Source organism: Salvia splendens, chromosome 5, assembly GCF_004379255.2.
Source record: "Salvia splendens isolate huo1 chromosome 5, SspV2, whole genome shotgun sequence".
NCBI lineage: Eukaryota > Viridiplantae > Streptophyta > Magnoliopsida > Lamiales > Lamiaceae > Salvia > Salvia splendens.
In genome coordinates this window covers 16,277,978-16,300,271 of record NC_056036.1, presented here as the reverse complement: position 1 = coordinate 16,300,271, position 22,294 = coordinate 16,277,978, and the positions used below count along the sequence as shown (strand labels likewise).

The 22,294-nt window shown below is 37.5% G+C and overlaps 3 protein-coding genes across 3 annotated transcripts; 1 reads left to right on the top strand and 2 right to left on the bottom strand.

Moving 5' to 3' along the window:
* Positions 1-66: 66 nt before the first annotated feature.
* LOC121804845 (transmembrane 9 superfamily member 9-like) lies at positions 67-3,559 on the bottom strand. Its single transcript, XM_042204542.1, has 7 exons — positions 3,280-3,559; positions 2,334-2,498; positions 2,109-2,218; positions 1,920-2,025; positions 1,719-1,831; positions 1,490-1,640; positions 67-1,394 (listed from the first exon to the last, which is right to left on the bottom strand). The coding sequence occupies exons 1-7, from the start codon at positions 3,394-3,396 to the stop codon at positions 237-239; spliced, it is 1,920 nt and encodes a 639-aa protein (XP_042060476.1). The 5' UTR covers positions 3,397-3,559; the 3' UTR covers positions 67-236.
* Positions 3,560-12,894: 9,335 nt separating this feature from the next.
* LOC121803458 (transcriptional regulator STERILE APETALA-like) lies at positions 12,895-15,791 on the top strand. The gene is made up of 3 exons (XM_042203122.1): positions 12,895-13,299; positions 14,554-15,100; positions 15,220-15,791. The coding sequence occupies exons 1-3, from the start codon at positions 13,096-13,098 to the stop codon at positions 15,789-15,791; spliced, it is 1,323 nt and encodes a 440-aa protein (XP_042059056.1). The 5' UTR covers positions 12,895-13,095.
* A 2,771-nt stretch (positions 15,792-18,562) lies between these two features.
* LOC121805424 lies at positions 18,563-21,874 on the bottom strand. Its single transcript, XM_042205266.1, has 7 exons — positions 21,566-21,874; positions 21,409-21,450; positions 20,094-20,176; positions 19,895-19,996; positions 19,591-19,805; positions 19,057-19,151; positions 18,563-18,970 (listed from the first exon to the last, which is right to left on the bottom strand). Exons 1-7 carry the CDS (start codon positions 21,705-21,707, stop codon positions 18,717-18,719), a joined length of 933 nt encoding a protein of 310 aa, XP_042061200.1. The 5' UTR covers positions 21,708-21,874; the 3' UTR covers positions 18,563-18,716.
* Positions 21,875-22,294: the final 420 nt, after the last annotated feature.

Below are 22,294 nucleotides of genomic sequence, written 5' to 3'. Positions count from 1 at the left end.
TGAAGATGGTTCTCTGAAGTTTAGCCTGCAAATTCTCTGGATTTTAACATTTTACTCAAATCAATCTTGCAAAAGTATCTACGTAATAAAAACTAGTACAAGAGTTACTCCAAAATCATCCAAAAATGAATACACACACCAAGAATAATATTACAGATTCAATCAATACAGCTAGTATGAAAAACAATGTCGTAAAACTATAATCACTATAATATGAGAAGCCAGAAGAAAGTGATCTAGTCTATCTTGACCGATGAGTAGATGAGTCTCGTGAACCAGAAGCAGGCGTAGAAACCAATCGTACCAGTCAACACGAAGAATGCGTATGAACCAATCAACATATAGCCAAAGTACAGGATGCCCGAGACGGGTTTTGTTATGTTGAGCTTTGTGAAGAAGTAGAACGCTGCATAGAGGAATAGGTATAAAGCTGAGGAACCTGACGTAAGGTAAGATCTCCACCACCACAAATAGTCCTCGCTGCACAGTTGGAAATAGCATAGCACAACAGTGATCTCAGCACAGGTCACAATCAAGATGAGGAACACGAGGAAAAGGAAACCGAAAATGTAGTAAAACTGCTGCAGCCATATTGAGGTCAGTATGAAGAACAGCTCGATGAATACTGCACCAAACGGGAGGATGCCTCCAATTAAGATAGAGAAGAACGGATTCATGTACCAGGCCTGTTCGGGTATCTGCCTTGGAATTTTATTGGTTTTCACTGGAGCCTCAATGGCTGGCTTTCTAAAGCCTATGTAGCTACCTACAAACACAAGTGGAACTGAAATTCCAAACCACATGAGCACCAATACAAACATAGTACCGAATGGCACAGCTCCTGAGGATTTCTCGCCCCAAATCAGCGCATTCAGAATGAAGAAAATAGCAAAGACAACTCCAGGGAACATAAAAGCTGTTTGAAGAGTAATTTTCTTCCACTCTGCTCCTTTGAACATCTTGTAGAGACGGGCAGAGGCATATCCTGCAAAAATTCCCATGACCACCCAAAGAAGAAGCATCGCTGTCATCAGCCCTCCTCGGTTAGAGGGGGATAGGAAGCCCAGTGCTGCAAAAATCATTGTCACCAGTATCATCCCGAGAAACTGAACCCCAGTACCAACATAAACACAGAGCAAATCTGAGTTCGTTGGAGGCCTGAAAACATCTCCATGAACTAATTTCCACCCAGTCTCTTCTTGAGCTTCTTCCTGAGTCTCCAACTGGTTGTACCTAGAGATGTCACGATAAAGAGTCCGCAGCATAATCATAGCCACCATTCCCGAGAGAAAGAGAACAATCATCAAAGAATTGACGATAGAGAACCAATGGATTTGATCATCAGCCATGTAAAGATAGGTATCCCATCTAGAAGCCCACTTGACTTCACTTTCCTATAACAAGGAGCACGCGAAGCAATGCATCAGGCAATCAATTCCTACTTACCGGCAAAGAAGTATTCCATCCACAGCAAGAAAGAAAGGTTTACCTGAAACTCCACATCATAAGTAAATATGATTTCCTTATCGTCAACCACATGTGGAGTGTTGGAGTTAGTTACTGTGCGTTTCGCATGAGGATCACATGTTGTCAGTCGTGTTTTACTGTCATCCCATTTACCATCATATCCATGCTTAATACTGAACACAATCCAAGATTAATAATGTTAGAAAATAAGCAGAAAGATACTGTAACCTTGAAAATCAGTAATATATTACCTGAAATGTTTGGCTTCAAAACCCACAATTCTTGCAGCATCAGTTTCTTCATCCTTATGATACTTCACTGTAAATGCCAAGTGATTGTAGATAAAATACCTCTCATCTTTACTCTGGAAATACAGGGAAAATACAAGAAATCAAAATCTAACTTGCCATTTGAAAAGGAAGTTCTACTAAACAAAATCGATCTATACTTACTCCAGCATATTGTGCTTTAAAACCAACTGGAAAACCATGCTGATAAACCAGGGCACCCGTATCAGGTCTTGTAAAAGGTACAACAAGGGGGAGATTATCCAAAATCCTACAAAAGAAACCGCAGAAACCGATAGTTATTTTGTATGACGTGATATGGAATGACAAAAAAATCTTTGAAGATTGACTTACATGTTCACTCGATATTCATCATCAGTCTTTTCTTTAAACTCTTTTACGTCTTTGTCGTTAAGTGTAACACGACAAACAACATTGCACATCTGTGGTTCTCGCATTTTAAACTACACGTATGAAATCAATAAGTAGTTGAATCACAAAAAAATAACTAAACGATAGGATTACACTTGGAATGAATAAAATACAATAATTTCAAAAGAGGCCAAAAGAAACACAAACCTCATAAGGAGAGTTCTCAATGCGATCACCACGAAGGACTTCCCCAAGATTCTCAGCACTGTCTTCAATTTTCTTTGGTTTACAGTAAGGAAGGGAATAGTAGGCATAAGGAAGTTGAGTTTTTACAGAGGCCAATTTATTCACTTTCACCTTCAGAAGATCACCCTGCACAAAAGAGAAACCACATCAAACAATTCACATCAAACAAATTACACTATATCAAAAGGCAAAGTATCAGTTAGATGGTATAGTATATAAGAAAAGGTTCAGTAACATGCTGCAGGAATATATGATTTGTTCGCATATAGTTAACATGGTTGATATGTCCACACTTCACATAGGCTGTTTAAATTATCAAGGTACGCCATAACTAAGCGAGCCTAATTTGTAATTCTGAACCATCTGGAATAATAGCGATTGGAAAATAATGACTGGGAGAGGTTAGTTGTCAGTAGAAGGTGAGGCAGAAGAGAGAACTATTAATATCCTTGTTCATTCTTGCACTTCAACATATTTGACTACAGTAGTCTGATAGTATGGTTGAGTCTTTTAAACCACAACTACATGAAATGCTTCTAGTACTAATGGATGCTTATAGGAGCCTCTAAATCAAACAACACCCCAAGTTTTGAATCAGAACGCATCAGTATCATCCAGCAGCACATAATCATAAAATAACAAACGATGAGCTTCTTTATTACAAATAAGAGGATCTAAATTAAAACGCGCTTAATCAACCAAAACCTAACTCTACAGTAATCTAGCAGAACTGAATCAGAAAAAAACACACAATTTTTCACACGCCAATAATCTCTCACTGTCTACATATATATTATCCGCTAGAACTCTCTATCTCTACTCTCAATATATAAGTACTTCTACATCATAACTATACATCAACACCAAAAAATTAAGCACAAACGGGTGATTAACGGAATTAAATGACCTTCTGAAAATCCTGGGGAGCGACGCCGGGGAGGTAGAAGGATTGGGCGGCGTTGAGGAGGAGCGCGAAGCACATCCAAATCGAAATCGCGTGAGGCTTTCTCCTCTCCACCCCCATCTTTCTCTCAAAATCTCAGAGAATTGTAGATAGCCCAGATCCACTGCGCCTCCTCAGCAAATAAATCTCTCTCAAGGATTGAATTGCACGGCAGCAACCAAAATGAGAATCCAACTGTGGAGAGAGAGAGGGCGGAGTTACACTCTTGTGTGCCTCACAGCCGTCGGATTCAGATCTAAACGGTGATATTATTCCAGACAAATTAAGTTTTTCAATTTAGTAAAAAAATATTAAGTATACATATTTCTTGCATACCAAATGTTACATTAATGTCTTAAATTAATACTCCCTCCGTCCCGCACTACTCGCACTTATTTCCTTTTTGCGCGTCCCAAGTTACTTGCACTCTTTCCATTTTTAGTAAAAAATTTCACCTACAGCCGTCATTTTTTACTTTTCTATACACTCATTCCTTAATCTCCGAGCCGAAAAGGAAATGAGCGAGTAGCCAGGGACGGAGGGAGTATATTCCATTAAGTCCCTACTAACGTAGTTACTTAATTTATAATTTGTCCAACTTATCATCATAATAAAAGAATAATTATAGATTTAATACAATTAATCACTTTTTAAAAAATAACATTCAATATATCAATTCTTCCAGCAATAGATCGTGGTTTTAAAAACAATTATGTCTCTCAATATACTCTATTTTTTATTATATTCTTTATAGAACACTATAAAATAAGCCCATATTTCATCTTTACAAAATGGCTAATTTGAGCTTCAAACAGTCAATAAGTCAATATTTAATTTTTACAAAAAAGATTCAATATCTTTTTAGTGGTATTCTTCATTGTTACATGAGAAAGCTTCAATAATAAAATGCAATTCGCTAATTTGATGGTGAAAAGTGGTGATTTTTTTCTATGTGTTTTTCCTTTTTTGTGAGTAGTAAAAATAATTGTGTTTGAAATAATTAATGGAAAGTTTTAATTTAAAACTTTTTGTACAAATCTGAACATTGACAAAACTTTTTGTATGTATAATGTAATTGAAAGTAACGGTGTTAATAGAGACTTAACGAAATATATTATTTTGGAACACTAAGTAAACTTTTTGTATGAAATATGTAAACTTAATATTTTATGTACTAAATTAAAACAAAGGTAAAATACTATTTTATATGAAATATGTTATTATTCCCTGAGATTTATCTTAATTAATCGAATAGTTTTTTAATTATGACGTGTATTAGTGTTACCGTCTTACCATCTATTTTTAGTAACTATATAGTCAGCCTGCAGTCTTGGTTTATAAATAACTTCCACTATTTTTTATAATCATAGTTTTTTGTGAATTACGATCAGGCCCGGCCTCCGACTGCGGGCAGGGTGGCGAACGCAGCCCAGACCTGACTTTGCCCGCCCCCAATGCTACCCGACCCCGTCCAAGCACCAGACGCGGCAAGGCTCCCTCCTCCCCCGCTGCGACTTGGATGCTCTTATGCTTTAACAAATGTACCCTTGTGAGAGAGTGTGTTCTCAATCTCATTCTCCCTTTACACTCTTTGCCGTGCCAGCCCATCATGATTTATAGTATATCTACTTGATCAGTTGGAGCAGCACTTCTGTATTTGAGCTCCAGGTTGATATATGTTCAAGTTTGTACTAGACTGGACATCAGCTTTGCGCTCAAAATGCTAGGCCGTTACTAAAGTAACCTTGACATTGAACACTAGAGAGCTACAAAGATGACAATGAGATACTTAAAGGAGACAAATGTTTTTATGCTCACGTTTAGAAAATCTAATCGATTAAAAATAATTGGATATTCCAATTCAGATTATGTTGGATGTGAAGACTCTAGAAAATCAACTTTTTGTTACATTTTTCTTGTGGTTAGATGAGTCATATCATGGAAAAGTGTAAATTAAAGTTCTAATTCACCATCCACCGTGAAGACTGAAGTTATAGCTTGCTTTGAAGCATTAATGGTTGCAAAATTTTATTTCAGGCCTTGGTATTGTCTCCTCAATATCCAAGCCCTTGAAATTGTATTATGATAATAGTGCAACCGTATCGTTATCTAAGAATGACAGGTATTCAAAGTGGCTAACCACATGGATTTCAAGTTTCTTGTCATGAAAGATGAAGTTCAGAGCAAAGAATATCTATAGAATATATAAGCACACAACTCATGGTTGTTGATCCATTGACTAAGGCGTTACCGCCTAAGACATTTATGGAACAAGTAAAAAAATTGGTCTTAGGTATGGAAACGTCTAATTTTTATGTTTCCATGTTGCTTCAGAAACTTATGCTATGGATATTTTGAATTCAATAAATGTTGGTTCTATTCTTCCTACTTAAACTTATTATTGATATGCATATATACTCACTCCGTTCCTTCATAGTTGATGCAAAAGCAAAACTTTTCTACACGGAGTCTAAAAAAGAGATGTTGAGTGTGTTAAATAAATAGATAAAAAAATTAAGAGATATAAAAAAGTAGAGAAAATAAAGTAGAAAGTGAATAAAGTAGAGAGAATAAAGTAAGATTGAGTAAAGTATGAAAGAGAAAAAAGTTACTGTGTATGAAATGACTCAACTATGAGGAAACTTCCCAAAATAGAAAAATGATTAAACTATGATGGAATGGAGGGAGTACATTTTTAGTATTAATGCAAGAGGTCTTGAAATAAGACAATTATGTGCATTGTGTCAATTATAGATTAATTTAGTGTCGTTATTGGTGATGTGGTACATGGAAGGAACTATATTGACTTAATGATATACGCCCGCTATGACCCACATTAGTAGTTTCTCTAATATAATACTTATGTTTGCCAAAAATGAAAGTATTTGTAAAGTCGAATATTATGCGCACCTTATGTTTATTTTGTATATTTTACTGTGGCTCTATCAAGTGTGACAAGTGGGAGAATCGAAAACTTTGTGTCTCACATGTTCGTCAAGTGAGAGAATGTAAGTTTTATGTCTCACATATGTGACACGTGATAGAATCCTACGTAGAATTGGATTTTTAATATAACACGTTAACTTGGTATAACACATATTTTTCCTTAATTAATTGGCTATCAATTGAATATATTGATTTAAATGGGACGTTTCCTAAATAGTCATCGATCGTTGACTAATATGTAGTACTCCCCCATCCGCGAATAAGAGTCTCATTTCCTTCCGGTACGGGTTTTAAGAAATATTAAGAAAAGTGAATGAAAGAAAGTTAGTGGAATATGTCCACTTGTATATATTAGTTTTAAATGATATGTGAGTGGAATGAGTTAGTGGAATGTGGGCCTCTTTACCATTTATGGTAATTATGAACCGAGACCCCTATTCGCGGACGGACCAAAATGAAAAAATTAGACTCCTATTTGTGGACGAATGGAGTATTTATTTTTTATTAGTGTATTGATATTAAGGAAAATTGAGATATTTATATTAATGTCTTGATTAGTATTTGACATTAATTATGTCATTGACTAATAAATCAGATCAAATTATTGTGAAGAATCATTTAATTTGATTTTGGTATTATTCGGTAAAAATGAAATGTCCTAATTAAATAATCACTTTGATGGAAAGGGCATTAATTGTTTTATCGGATTAAGGTTTGTCCTCTCTTTAATTTGCCTACAAATACAAGTGTGTTACTCCCATCAAATCACACACATTACAGAGTACACATAAACGAGGGAAAGAGAGAGAAACAAATCCTTGGAGTTGGAGTTGCGCCACTACATCGAAGAAAGTTCAAGGAAGTCTTCCTTTTCTTCCCCAATCGCTTCAGCTATAGATCGTTAAGATAAGTTTTCGATCCATTATGTTTATGCTTAATTACGTTAAATACATGATATTCAAAGATCTTGCATTATTTATATTCAATTACGTATTCTTTAATATATGACGATAAATAATTTTCGGTAACCAATGCCTAAAATGTGTCTTATCGGATATCGTTGCTTCTCTACCGTGTTGAACATTGTTGAAGATATCGGAGTGGTTGAGCACGGTGATATCGTTGTTAGATCTGGGTGGTCATGGGAATTTTTATAAATACTCCTCAATTCCTCCATTTTCATACACATTCAACTTCATTTCAACTTCAAATCTCTTCCTAGAATTTGAAAAAATGCCTCATCGTCAAAGATTAATCGAATCTCAAATGTCCCGGTTGTTAGCAGAGGCGGTACCGGCAATCCAAGAAGAAATCAACAACGAAGTAGAACGCTACCAAGCTGCTATTCAAGCTTGGAACGAACAACAAATCCGGGTACCACGTACTCGGATGTATATTCACCGAGACCGTGAACAAGCTGCCTTGCGGCTTTTCACGGATTATTTCTCTAGAGATCTGCGATGGAGTGATCAGATGTTCCGTCGCCGGTTCCGGATGCGGAGGCCTTTGTTCCTACGCATTGTCAACACAGTTGTAGCTCGTGACACGTATTTCTGCCAAACAACCGATGCTGTGGGCCGATAAAGTATATCGACGTTGCAGAAATGCACGTTTGCCATTCGTCAACTCGCTTACGGAACTACATTAGATATGTTCGATGAGTATCTCCATGTAAGCGAGCCTACTAGACGGGAGTGCCTAACTAGATTCTGTCGGGCAGTCGTCGAAGCATTCAAGGATACATACTTGAGAAAGCCAACGACCGACGACGTTAGGAAGCTGGTCGACATGCACGAGCGGGCCCACGGCTTCTCGGGGATGCTTGGAAACATCGACTGTATGCACTGGCAGTGAAAAATTGTCCAACCGCTTGGAGAGGACAATACACTAGCGGGCACAAGGGCACACATCCCACGATTGTGTTGGAGGCCGTTGCCAACAAACGATTGTGGATTTGGCATGCCTACTTTGGTGTTGCGGGGTCCAACAACGACCTCAATGTGTTGAACGAGTCTCCATTGTTTAACGACTTGTGTGCCGAGCGAGCGCCGAACGTAGAGTTCACAGCCAACCACTGTCGGTATAGTATGGGGTACTATCTGGCAGACAGGATCTACCCTCGATGGCCCGTGTTCGTGAAGACTATCACATGTCCGACAACGAATCGGAGGGCATTGTTTGCCCAAAGGCAAGAGACGGCTCGGAAAGATGTCGAGCGTGCATTCGGAGTCCTCCAAGCACGGTGGGCTATCGTGAAGGGAGCGGCACGTGGTTAGCAGCGGTCACTAGTCGCCGACATCATGTATGCATGTATCATAATGCATAACATGATCGTTGAAGACGAGGAAGATAATGTCACTTTGTGGAGCGACGATCCGCTCGCCAGCACCGGGAGTGACTACGTTGTCACCGACCCGCCCGTGCAGGGCCTTTTTCCCGACATCCGCAATGTCATGGCCCGGTCAGCTGCGATGCGCCAAGAGGAACAACACACTCGCCTCCAAGCCGATCTAATCGAAGAGATTTGGACTCGCGCCAACGTTTTCCAACATTGACGTAGTGCTTTTTTATCATTTTTATTTTGTATTTTAAAATTTCTATGTTGTAATTTTCAATCTTCGATCGAAATTAACTTTTCTGTGCTATAAATTTCCGGCGTTTTTTATTTTAGGTTTAAAATAAGTTGAAGTTGTGAATAGTGTCATTTATTAGTTGCGGTCCGATTGTGGCCTGCAGGGTTAGAACAGTTGAGGCCCGGGCCGCAACTGTAGAGGAATAATGACGTGGAGGGGACTTAGAGCATCTGCAACGCCATGGGCCGGGCCGCAAATCGTGAGTCCCGGCCCGTCCCATGCATTACACGGAAGGGCGGCACGGCTCAGGCCCGTCCCGGGGCCGCGTTCCCGGCCTGGGGAGCGTCCCGCATCCCGGCCCAGGACGGGGTTGCACGGTGACGGGCCGCATGTCCCGCGTCCCGGCCCAGCGTTACACTCTCTTCGGGCCGGGCCGCAAATCCAATTTTTTTTTAATTCGATGTCTATAAATACGAGCTTGCGTTCCATCCATTTCAATCCCGCGTTCCATTTCAATACTCTATTATACCCTTTGTTTCGGCGCCAATGGATTGGTTCAACGGCGATCAACATGAGATGGAGGAGTTCGTTAACTCGAACAATTGGTACATACCGTCGTCGCAACCATCGCAGACACAACCTAGTCCGAGGAGATCGAGTTGCACCGTGAGATGATCGCCTACCTTCGCGCCCAAATGAAGAAGTAGTAGTCGTGGCCCGGGTTTCTTGTATTTCAAATTTGCTTCGTCTAGTAATGTAATGTTAATTTCTAATGAACAATGCATTTTCCCGGTTTCAATTGTTCAACGAATTGCGTTTACGAGTTAAATAGGTTGGAGTTGTGAATAGTGTCATTTATTAGTTGCGGCCCGGGCCGCAACTTGCAGGGTTACAGCAGTTGAGGCCTGTGCCGCAACTATAGAGGAATGATGACGTGGAGGGGACTTGGGGCCGGAAATGGGGACGGGTTAATGATGCCATTAGGGCCTGAAACCAGGCTCCTGGTTATTGATGCCCTTAGCTCTAGGCGTCGGAGCTGACATTATTTTCGAGCACTTTTTGTCAGTTACTTTTGTGTACTTAATATACACTCCTTCATAGCTTCTGCCCTATCTATAATAACAAGACAAAATTCAGTCCACAATCAATATTCCCCATCCAAATATCAACCACTTATTAAGTTAGACACAATTTATACATAAGGAAAGAGACAATGTAATGTCATGATTGGACTTTACCATGCCATATTTCTGGGTCTTTTCAGTCAAAAAGAAGAATTTATATCTTTGCTCCCAATTTTTTTAATTTTTTTTTACTTATATCTTGTTGGGTAGATTGATTTAATTTGTAAACACAGGTAGTCATAACTCATAACCGTATGTCAATATATTAGATTTAAACATCAAATTAATCTCCTTCCACCATTTTTACTTCACTCTATGTTGGATTTAAACATCAAATTAATCTCCTTCCCCCATTTTTACTTCACTTTGGGCACAGACTTTAAAAAAAATAAAAAAATAAGTTTTAAAAAATTAATGGAATGTAGATTTCATTTTTATATAGTATTTATATAGTAATAAAATATGAGTGAAATGAGTTAATGGAACATGAGACCTACTTACCATTTATTCGTAAAAAAATGAAAGTAGACAATAAATGAGAGACAGACAAAAATGACAAAAGAGGACAAAGAGAACACTATATATGTACTCAATATTAATTAACTTGATTTAACTTTCAGTTATTGTTTCAACTATTTATATTTCCTCCATCTCATACTAGTGGATGCAAGTAGTTTGGGATAGATGGAGTATATACATTACTCCATCTAATTTGATGTGATTGCATTTATGGTTCACCAAATCATTGTGTTGTTGTTCTAACACACGCCACACTCTTGTCACTATAATTAACACAAAAGTCGAAAAGGTGAAAATAATAATTTAAAAAGTTATAAGAGATTTAACTATATTCTTCAAGTTGAATCAATGTATCTATCTCTCCAGAAAACAGAATATGCTTGAGCTAGTGCTCACGAATTGACGTTGAAAATAAATTGATTTCAACGTCAATTTATTTTACTCCTGTTATATCTCTTAATTTATGCCGCCTTTCTTTTTCCAACTTTATTTTACAATTTAATTTACAAAGCACCACTATTTTACTTTATTCTTGGGCTAAAACGCCTCACTTAGATTGTGACATAGAGTACTTAAATTTCACTGCCTTTCTACTACCCTGCTTTGATTACATGTTTATTTTAAATATATCCATGAATCATTTCTTGATTATTACTAGAACCTTTTATTTTCTTAATACACCTCGTATCAACGAAATACAAAATTTTGGGCAATACAACTCTACACTCCATTTAAAATAAGAATAATGCTATGCGGCCACATTATGGCCAGCCATAAATTAATTAAATAACCAAAAAATTGATTTTTTTTCAAATTTTTGGTTTAATACTACTTGATTTTACTTTTATATCATCTTCATTATATGTTGCTCAACATGTTAGTATTGCTCTTTCGTAGTTTTTGCTCAACTTATTACTACTGTCATTTTTTGATTGTTGCTCAACGTATACAGTAATTCGTGATATTAATGTGTTTTACGTAATGGAATTCAAAGATAAGTATCAACTCACAAGTCCATTCACACACATATAAGTTTATATCGGTAATTCTAATTTTTTTATACATGTAAATGGACTAAATTAACTCTTTATGACCGGTCACATTATGACCATTTAGCATCACTCTTAAAATAAATCCACAAAAATCATACCCGACTTTCGTTGTCTTTCACTAGAAACTTACATTTAATATAGTATTTCTGACAATTCACAAAGATGATTTCAATTTTCAATGGTAAGAATTGCACATATTGATGTCGTTCTTTAGATCAAATTTAACTTTGAATAGTGGATTCTTTCTTAGTACATTCAAACACTTATTTCATTGCTAAATAAATTTTAGAACTGGTCCTGATGTAACTTTGAATAGTTAACATCAAGTGCAAAATCATTACCGGGGGGGAAGAGGTCGAATCGGATACAAGGATCGAAGAGGGAGCGAGAAAACGACAAAATCAATGTTCGAGCAAAGATTCCAATAGGAAAAACAAACCAGCGAGTTGTTGAGTTCACACACCTTGTAATCCCAACAAGCCGTTGGAATGCAGACGGACTCTAGATGAGAGTCAACGAGTCGATAAGTTTCGCACACCTTGCGAACCCAGTGTGTCGGACTATAGGATTTTGAAATATTTTTGTGAGACCTTTTCCATTCTATCCCCTCCGTTTATAAATAGGGTCTTTTAGTTGCTTTTGATATGAAGAGTTAGTTTTAGAAATTAGTGTTGAGGGTGTTCCTTCTCTTGTTAATATTGGGTGAGATAAATGCTCATAAATCCTTAGTCGGGCAATGGTTGCCTTGTGGCTTAGCCCTGGGTTAATAACTTGGTAGAAGTACATCTCTGGTATGATGTGACTAGTGGTAGAGCTTAACGTAAATGGTACTCCCTCCGTCCCGGGCTACTCGCTCATTTCCTTTTCGGCTCGGAGATTAAGGAATGAGTGTATAGGAAAGTAAAAAATGACGGTTGTAGGTGAAATTTTTTACTAAAAATGGAAAGAGTGCAAGTAACTTGGGACGCCCAAAAAGGAAATAAGTGCGAGTAGTGCGGGACGGAGGGAGTAATATGGATAAAAGTAGTCAATGATTGCCATTATTTGTGCAGTGGAGGTCCTTGGTTTTCAAGAGTTCATTTATTCACACATTATTTCTTTCATTCATATATTTCTCATTAACTCTACATTTTGTTTAATCTTTTTATATGATGTAACCCTATCATTTTTATTGTTCTTAGAGCTAATTTTTCTTGATTAGGAGATTCTCATTACCTGCTCTACCATAGGATAATAATTCATTTATGTATTTGATGATTTATGGGCGATAATATATCTCTACTTGTAGTTAGTCACAATTATGATTGATTTCCTCCACCAAATAACAATTCATATCCATGCTTGATTGCCTTCTTTATCTGACAATGTTACTATTTCAAACACAATTCACACTACATAACACACAAGCCTTGAAACTCGAAAACACACACACACACACACACACCATTTTGGGCCCCTCATTTTGCGCGTCTCTATCTCCCTTTTTTTGTTTTTGCATAGTTTATTTGTCTCCAAATATTAGCGATTTTCTTCCATTGCACTTTTGAAGTAGTACTCCACCAAAACATGTCAACTTCATCTTCATCCCCCTCCACTCAAGGAGGAGACAGCGACTATGAAGGCCCCTCATCTTCCCGCAGTAGAATCAGATCAAGCAATGGGGTCTGGCCCGAGCCCTTCCTCGAAGCTCTCGCATTCCAAGTTGCCGTTGATGCCTCTCGCACCATCGGCCGCCTCGCCGCTGCTCAAGCTCTCTCCAACATCTTTCAGGTACCTTAGCTTCATTGTGTATATATATATATATAGTTCTTCATTTTTCTCATCTAATGTGCTTGTGTGAGAGGGAGAGAATGTGGAAAAATTGGAAGTTGGAAAGTAGTATAGTGACAAAGCATTAATAAACTAGAAAAAATGGTTAATGTAAATATACCCTATTATGGTGTAAGGTCTAGATGTGAAAGTAAAAAAAACAAGACAAAATTCCCATTTTTGGATATTAAAAGGATGGTTTGGAGGTTTGTTTTACTTCCTTGGCAGAAGCAGCCCCCACCCAGCCTTTTGAGTTTTGAGCTGAAACCCCTACTCATTTGACCAAATTCCAAATCCACCAAAAGATTGAATCTGCAAAAGATATTTTCCTTTTGTTGGTGCAATATCTATCGGGTAAGATGGAGAAGTTTGAATTTTATTAAAAGTAACAAAAAAAAAATGCATGGTGTGTCAGGTCTCAGATAGCTGTGAAATTGAACTAAAGCTCCACTGTTTTTGATGCTGTAGTGTACTTAGCTAAGCTAGCTTATCTTCTTAACCTGAATGATCACATTTAAGAGGAAGGAAGGGTGTCAGTTTTTTATTGGGAAATTACAAGTAAGAGACATATCTAAAGCTGTATGGGACAGCTCGAATAATACAAGACATGCATTTCCCTAGTACCCTACTTTATTTAGTCTGCTCCCATGACAACTCTTCTTCTCTCTCCTCCTCCTCGGCCCTTGCTTTACACGGCTTTACCGGTTACTTACTTGTGTGTTTTTATTTCAAGAATGAATGAATATAAATATATAGATTCTGTCTGTGTGTGTCATTCTGCAGTTGGATTCGCATATTGTTTGTTTGTTTTCTCTCTCACGCAGACATTGAACAAGAAACACACAGTAGAAGTCGTCTAGGTAGTCAGCTGGTTGTAATAGTTATTGATAAAGTGATTCTTGTATCTCACTGCAGTTTCCATGCACAGTTTTAATTTAATATTTAAATTCAGCTTTTTCAATGCAGTAGTGAGAGGGCATGCCTGCATATAAATTCTTGGATTTCTGCCCAACACTCTTTTTCTGCTCCCCTCATTTCATTTTTATGACTCCAATTTTTATTAATTTGTCTGGATCCAAGCATGGGTTTAAAAAGAGAGCTCAGGCCACTGTTTAGATATAGGGATTAATTAGTGGGGGTAAATTCCAAAATGAATATTGACATTTTTCAGGAATGAATTCAAATGACAAATTAGAATAATAACAATAATTACAGGTGTGCTCCACGTGGCGCGCTATATCGCGGTCGGATCTTCTGTGGCAAAACCTGGCGCGAAGCATCTGGAGCGTCGGCGAGCTCCTCGCGCGCGAGTCGTGGCGGGAGGAGTACATCTACCGCCACCGTACCTCCTCGAACTTCCGTTCGCGGAGGTACGAGCACGCCACCCTCCACTTCATCCCGACGGACAACAACAACAACGACGACGACGGCCTCAGCTGCCGCCGCCTCGCCCTCTCCGATCACCACCTCGCCGCGGGGTTCTCCGACGGCGCCGTCCAACTCTTCGACATCCCCACCCGCCTCCACCTCTCCACCTTCTACCCGCAGCACCGAGACCGCCTCGGCCGCTTCTCCAGCGCCGTCTCCGGGATCATCCTCTCCGATTCCCGCCTCGTCTTCGCCACCCTCGACGGCGACATCCACATGGCCGCCGTCAACACCGCCGCCCCGCTGCGTCGGGCCCACTTGGGGGACGTCGTCAACGACGGTGCCCTCGTCGACTTCGCCGGCTGCCACCGCTGGTGGGTCGGTCTCTACGCCGGTAGGATTTTTCTTTTCTTATAATTTTATTTAATAAATTAACATAAATATGAGACCTTTGACTTCGAACATTAATTAGCACCGGAACAACTCACACAGACTAGTTTTTATAATCTGTAGGTGTTCCAGGGCGAGCATTTCACATATGGAATGGGGAAACGGAGGAGCTGCTTTTCATCGGTGGCACGATGACCGATCCAGAGGCTGTGATGGGGTGGCATCTGCTGACTGAGATGACCGGAATCATAGGCCGGATCCGGGTGGTGAGAGGGGACATGGCGGTGGCGTGTACCGGGCTTAGGGCTATGGTGTTCCACTTGCTAAGCCAAGGGATAGTGGTGTGGGAGGAGGAGTTTCGGAGGGGGATAATTGTGGGCGTCTTTGATGCCTACGGCGACACAACCATGATACCTGATGCGCGGCGTGTGGCGGCCGTGCGTCGGGTGGGTAGCATGGAGGAGGTGTGTAGGTTCACAATGAGAGAGGGGGTTTCATTTGGGTGCATGAATGGTGGGTATGGAGTGACATGGGGTGGAGGGGTGATTAGGGTTTGGGAGATTGAGCATGGTCACTATTTGTATAATTTTAGAGAGAGAATTGAAGATTGCAATGCCCTAATTGCAGATGAGAGGTTTGTGGCTGCATGCAGTGATGATGCTACCATTCATTTGTGGGATTTTGGGGCTCAATAATGGACGGATAGGGCTTTTAAATTTTTCCATGCATCAAAATGTTAGGGTTTCTAGCTTGGTTGGCGTGGGGAAATTGATATTCACTTTGTGTGGGACCCTCGATCTTCTATTAGTCATTTTCTGTGATTTAGGGTTTTAGGGAGAGAAAGAAGTAGTTGTAATTTGGATATTTGCTGATTCCATTAACCTCCAAAAAAAATGTGATCTTTTGTATCTTCTACTCATTTTTATTGAATGTAGAGACATCTCACCTTTAATTCGGTTGTAAAACTCAAGTTGATCAATTGCTAGTAGTATATTTTTTAGTCTAAGAATTTTTTTATTCCAAAATATCACATGGATCATATTGGCAAACTCCGAAAAATAACGGCTCCAAAAAGTTACTTCCTTTGTCCTAAATCTTAAGTTAATACTCCCTCCGGCCCACAAAGTTTGTCCCAATTTGATTGACGTGAATTTTAAAAAATTATTTCACTTTATATTAAATGGAGGTGTATAGTGAAATAAATGTCTCACATTGAAGGGATTGATGGATGTATTATATGTTTATTTTTGGAAAGATTTCAATTGGGACAAACTTTGTTGGACGTACGAAAATGATAAAATTGGACAAACTTTGTGGGACAATGGGAGTACAAAATTTTATGAGTTAGTTGGTTAATGTGTTTAATTGGAGAGAGAAAATGTAGATGTAAATATTAAAGAGTGAACTACAAAAATGGTCCATGGGCAATGAATTTATCTCGCCCCTAGTTCCTGGATTTTAAAAATATCGCCAGTAGTCCTTGGACTAAGGGTTTATTTCGAAATAAGTCATTTTGGCTATTTTTAATCTGAAAAATGCCCTTTTGAGCATTTGGGCAATTTCGTCTTTTCCATTTTAACTGTTTCAATATGATATTATTTCAATGATGTACAAAATTATCTTCCTCTTCCCTTTTTGCAATACTTCATTTTATTTTTTTATTTCAATATTAGATTTAATTTTATAAAATTAATTTTAAAATTTAGATATTTAAATATCAATAAATTATTTTAATTATAATTATTAATTTATGTATTCTTTCTCGTCTCATAGCTATTTATATAGAAATAAAACTATGCAGCCAACTCACACAACTTTTTTTATAATAAATAACATAAATTAATAATTTTAATTAAAAATAGTTTATTGGTATTTAAAAATCCAAATTAAAAATTTAATTTTATAAAATTAAATCTAATATTGAAATAAAAAACAAAGTGAAGGATGACAAAAAGAAGAAAAAGATAATTTTGAAATAATACTCCCTCCGTCCCCAAAGAATATATACTTTGGGTTCGGCGCGGGTTTTAATGTAAAATTGGTAAAGTAAGAGAGATGTAGAGAGAAAAAAGTAATTAAAGTATTGTTAGTGGAGAATGAGTTCTACCTCATTATAGGAAAAAGACTTTCCTAAATTAGAAAGTGCATATATTCTTGTGGGACGGACTAAAAAAGAAAGAGTGCATATTCTTGTGGACAGAGAGAGTATCAGATTTAGTACATCATTGAAATAATATCATATTGAAACAATTAAAATGTGAAAAGACGAAATTGCTAAAATACTCAAAAGAGCATTTTCGGATAAAAAATAGTTAAAAGGACCAATTTCGAAATAAACCATTAGTCCAGGGACTACTGACGATATTTTTAAATGGACAAATATACCCCTCAAGGACTGAAGGATTGAATAGTAAAAATTGGGACTGAATTTGGGATTTATGAACTTTTTTACTGAAAATAATATTTTATAAATATTGGATATTAAAAAGGTGCAAATTCCATTTTCTGGGTATTAGTTTTGTAATTCACTCTTAAAAAAATTAAATTGAAATAAGACATTCAATGGTGAAAATCCCAAGGTGAGAGAATATATGACATTTAATAGCGAACCAAGGAAGTATTCAATTATTTGTCACATACTCACATACTTGAGAAATTATTTCCATCTTTCCATTTAGGGTTATCTAAAAAAAATAGTCTTGACAAAATAGTTTCATCTTTCCATTTCGAGGTGCTCACAAAAATTTAGTCTCATTTAAAACTAGAAAATTTCTTCGAATTATTAACACTATTTTATCCATTTTTGCTCATTTCTGTCATATACTTTATCCTCATTTTCTCATTATCTAGCATAATTTATCCACATTTTCTCATTCTCTCCTTTACCAATATCTCATTAAAGCCCGTGCGTTTACTTATGAAACTATTTTTGATAAATGAAGAGAGTATATATTATTCCACAATTCTAAGTTTTTTTTGTTTTGTTTTAATTAACTTATCTCTAATAAATTTTTTTTAAGAGAATTGCTATATCACATTATTATTGTAAATGAAAATAAAGATATTTTGAAATAGAGACGTCAAAAATAACATCATTTTCAGTACTTGATGCAGTACAAAGTTTTGCATGTCGTAATTGAGTTTCAGATATAATAATGCTATTTGGAACTTAACATAAAATTTGTGAGTCTTAAACTTCATAGGTAGTTAGGTACACTCTCTGCCCCTAAAATCATTAAACTATTAGGTTATCTTCAATTTACATTAATACCAGGAAAAAATTAAGTTAATTATATTGGCTTCACGATAGATTCACACATGTACGACCGCATTTACATATTCTACAGATTCCATCATTTATTCATTCCCCACATTGAACTGGAAAAGGTTTTAAAAGATAAAAAATTAAAATAACACCCTTCAATTCAATCTTCATGCTCAAATACAAGGATTTTAATAACAACCATTTTCACAGAATTCGACTCTTTCTTTCAATTATTATGTGGTGCTGTCAATACAGAAAATGTTCAGAACAATGCAAAACAAGAACATGAGAAGAACTTCACACCATTTCATTCAAAATCTTCTGCACAAATTATTTCACAAAAATAAGGAAGAGCTTAGCCTTGATCTTGAGTAGGCATCTCCGTCAGCCTCACTGAGCGCGGAAGCATAAACTCAGCAAATATAGGATAGTGGGACGAAGGGTAGTAGCCATCGACATTGTCACTCACCACCTCACACGAGACGGGGATCAACGATCTGCCTCTGAAGAGAATCCAGTCAACGTGCAGGTCTTGAGTCTGGCGATCCCAGCAGAGACAAAGAGCTCGAAATATCAGCTTCAAGAATTCAAGAGCTCCCTGTTTATCACCTAATAGAATAGAAAAATGAAGAACATAAGCTTAGAGAAAACAAGTTTTAGTATAAATGATAATATTAGATTGTGATAATGTACACCTTTGAATCCATGGTAAGTGCGAATTAGGGAAACATTTTTCCTCACACGAGCATTGGGCCAAGCGTCCCTCATATCACCAACGACACCATGTTCCCTGCAGCACAAGTAGTGTAGACATGGGAAACGTGCAAAGTCAAAGCAACACCATGGAAGTGCAACCCACACTAACTACAAGGTGCAGACATTAAGACATGCAGTGGCCGTGCCCAAAGACAAAATGCATCATCAAAGGATGATGAAACATCAAGCAAGAAAATTATTGGAAAAATTGGCCACAGTTAATGAGTAAATGAAGGTTCCATGTAGCTATACGTTGTTTGAGAGATAGATGTCTCACGCCTAATTTTATTGGTAAATTTGTGTACATCTGAATATGGTGCATCCTCCATTAGGAATTACTATTAATCTCTAATGAAGGGTCAATTTTATTTGGTAACATTGTTTGTGGAAGAAGCTACACGTCGTCCCAAGCATAATTGGAAGAGAAAATTAGTGCTTGTGTGAGTAACCCTTGCAGAAACTAAAAGTAGTACCTGGATCTTCCGAGAAGAAAGCGGCCTGTAGTTGATTCCTTTTGTGTGTTGAACCCTCCACAGTACAAAACAGGCAAGTTCGGAGGCAATGAAGCAATGTGCTGCCAGGTGAGTAAAGCACCGCGTCTGCGAGCGCGAGGACTAAATTCATCCATGTTCGTATTCACAATCTGAAATGAAAAGCCCGGTGGCTCGACACCTTTAAGCTGGAATGTGTACACAATTAGTCAAGGTAAACAACGCATCACACATTAGTCATCATTTCTGTAATCTAAGATGGCCTAATCAAAAAGCTGAAGGATATAGCCCATGTAGATATACATGGCTCCGTAGAACCCCACGACATGCTCCCGGGAACTGAAGGTGACTCAGACAACCAAAAGGTTCCACCTTCTAGAACCTCGACCTGCATCATGTAGCACAATAAGCAATTTATTCGGCAGCTAGGTAGACACATGAGACAGCACCAAAATGATGACTTGTAGAAGAATAAAGTGTTTCACCTTTTCCTTTTCGTAAAAGATTGTACAGTGGTGATCAGAAGTATCTTCAGGTCCTTTTCTTGAAATTCCAAATTGAGCATAACCTTTTCAGCATAAGTAAATAACTCGCATTAAGCTTTTAGTTTCAGAACAATAATGTGAAACTGCTGAAAATCAACTTTGGTAAAGAGCAATTTCATTTGAAATACAAAAAAACGTATGAACCCAGAGGTAAAAGAGGACAAAGCCTCTATCAAGTATCCAAAAATACTCTCCATGAGAATGATCATTCCCAGGAGAAAGGAAAAGTTCAACATTTTCATATTCATTGGGTTAATATCGGCCCGCAATAGACTAATGGCAATGTCGACTTATTTCCAAAATAAATAGAGGGGACTTACTTCTGAAGTATAGGAAGATCCTAGAGATAAGTTCTGTAATTTTACAATCAACACTCTTTCAAATTAATAATTACTCTGTCCTGAAAATAATTTGCTATGTGCAATAAATTTGATTTTTCTAGAATTTCAAGTTGAACATGTAAGACATGTATGAGCTGATTAGCGGTCCCATAACCAATTGATACATTGATGTAAGAGAATAGGCAAAAAACTCTCATGCATTTATAACAGTACCATACTCTCAAGGGGATGCTTTGCAAGTAGGTAACGGCAAAAAACTCTAAACCAGTGTAGAATGTATATACATAATATATTGTTTTCTCGACACATCAATATATAAGCTGATTAAGATCCACAGCTATATATACTCCGTATGATTTTGGAGCTATTTTTCATGAAGCAGAGCGGAGAGACAAGGTGTTTGGTAGTTGAAACCAATCAACTTCAAGTATTGCAATTGTTCGGTTGAGTAACTAACAGATAGAATATGTCTATGTAAAAGGTGATACACAAACTTGTGCAATACAAAATTCACTGGCTAATACCAAACCACACGTAAATATAAAATCAGAGTAATCTCCAAGGCAGTGCAAACGTACTTCCATATGCTAATGTGCAAATCTTATGTCACAAGGCTATAATCAAGCTGGAACAGAGTTCCTTTAGAGGCACAATAAGTCAAGTTAGCAATTCTTCAGTGCTGCTAGTATCCCAAGCAAGAACTACCATTATTTAACTAGGTATATAAATTAGATCACAATGCTTGTCATGTATATAAGATCACTCCATTATTTACACATATTAGAAAGATAGATATCCCTTTCCATCATAAATTAGTATGTAAAAGTATTTATCAAGAACAAATATTAGATGTGCGGACTTAACTACTTCCAACAGATTGAACAAAACTGGGTAATCACAATCAAGAAATTTACCAGGCAAGCATTGTTGTAGGTAGTCCAATTGTGACTTCACCCCTATAAAACACAAAATGATCAGAAAGCAAATAAAAACCTAATGGTAAATCCAGATCAATCATGTCAAGAAACACACAATCTCCAAAGACCAAGATTTTAAAGCGTAGTGAGAGACCTTTCTGTGTGCAGAGGATGATGGGAGAATAGCTAGTGATGACTGTAACACACAAATCTTTCCTCTTATCCCATGAATTAGGGCTGTCCTCCGCCTGATCTTCCAGGAGATTAAAGGTCATTACAGTCAATGAAACGCTCATCTTTCTTGTTTGCTACGCTTTTTTACTTCATCTTTGACTCAGAATTAACTCAATCACGGAATGAGATATACAAAATTTGAAGAAATTTGCTGCTTGCTTTTCGGGAATTGGAATGGAAATCAACAGATTAATTGGAGTGGGAATTGAAACAATGCGGAAAGTGGAAACGGACATTTCTCACAGGGTCATACAAACGGGCCAGTGTCGGGACGGCACGTGAGGCTTTCAAGACAGACACGTGAGCATTTAAGTCGTCAAATTTATTTTTCTTATTTTCTCTATTTAATTTTTATGTATTTTGTAGAGTGTATCATTTTTGTTATTTTCTCTATTTAATAGTAGTATTTATATTAGTAGTACTATATTAATTGTTTAGGTAATTTATTCAGTCTACTATTTAGGCCATCCACGGTTGGGCGCCCAAAGGCGCGCCCTAAAGGCCGCCCTATGCACCGACACGTCAGCATTTTATCCTCATGCCCTTCCACCTGCAGTGGGGCGCCCTAAGGCGCGCCCTAAGCATTTTACTATTATTTTGTTATTTAATTTATATGTTTTCAAATATATAAATGCAAACTTATTAAAAA

What these genes read in the sequence shown, in the direction of transcription:
- LOC121804845 (XM_042204542.1), bottom strand. Translation starts at nt 3,396, where the DNA reads ATGGGGGTGGAGAGGAGAAAGCCTCACGCGATTTCGATTTGGATGTGC. An exon ending in CTCCCCAGGATTTTCAGAAG is followed by an intron (nt 2,499 to 3,279) that starts GTCATTTAATTC and finishes TCTTTTGTGCAG; the next exon opens with GGTGATCTTCTGAAGGTGAA. An exon ending in GATGAATATCGAGTGAACAT is followed by an intron (nt 2,026 to 2,108) that starts GTAAGTCAATCT and finishes TTTCTTTTGTAG; the next exon opens with GATTTTGGATAATCTCCCCC.
- LOC121803458 (XM_042203122.1), top strand. Translation starts at nt 13,096, where the DNA reads ATGTCAACTTCATCTTCATCCCCCTCCACTCAAGGAGGAGACAGCGAC. An exon ending in CTCTCTCCAACATCTTTCAG is followed by an intron (nt 13,300 to 14,553) that starts GTACCTTAGCTT and finishes CAATAATTACAG; the next exon opens with GTGTGCTCCACGTGGCGCGC. An exon ending in GTGGGTCGGTCTCTACGCCG is followed by an intron (nt 15,101 to 15,219) that starts GTAGGATTTTTC and finishes TATAATCTGTAG; the next exon opens with GTGTTCCAGGGCGAGCATTT.
- LOC121805424 (XM_042205266.1), bottom strand. Translation starts at nt 21,707, where the DNA reads ATGAGCGTTTCATTGACTGTAATGACCTTTAATCTCCTGGAAGATCAG. An exon ending in CATCCTCTGCACACAGAAAG is followed by an intron (nt 21,451 to 21,565) that starts GTCTCTCACTAC and finishes TGTGTTTTATAG; the next exon opens with GGGTGAAGTCACAATTGGAC. An exon ending in TCTTTTACGAAAAGGAAAAG is followed by an intron (nt 19,997 to 20,093) that starts GTGAAACACTTT and finishes TACATGATGCAG; the next exon opens with GTCGAGGTTCTAGAAGGTGG.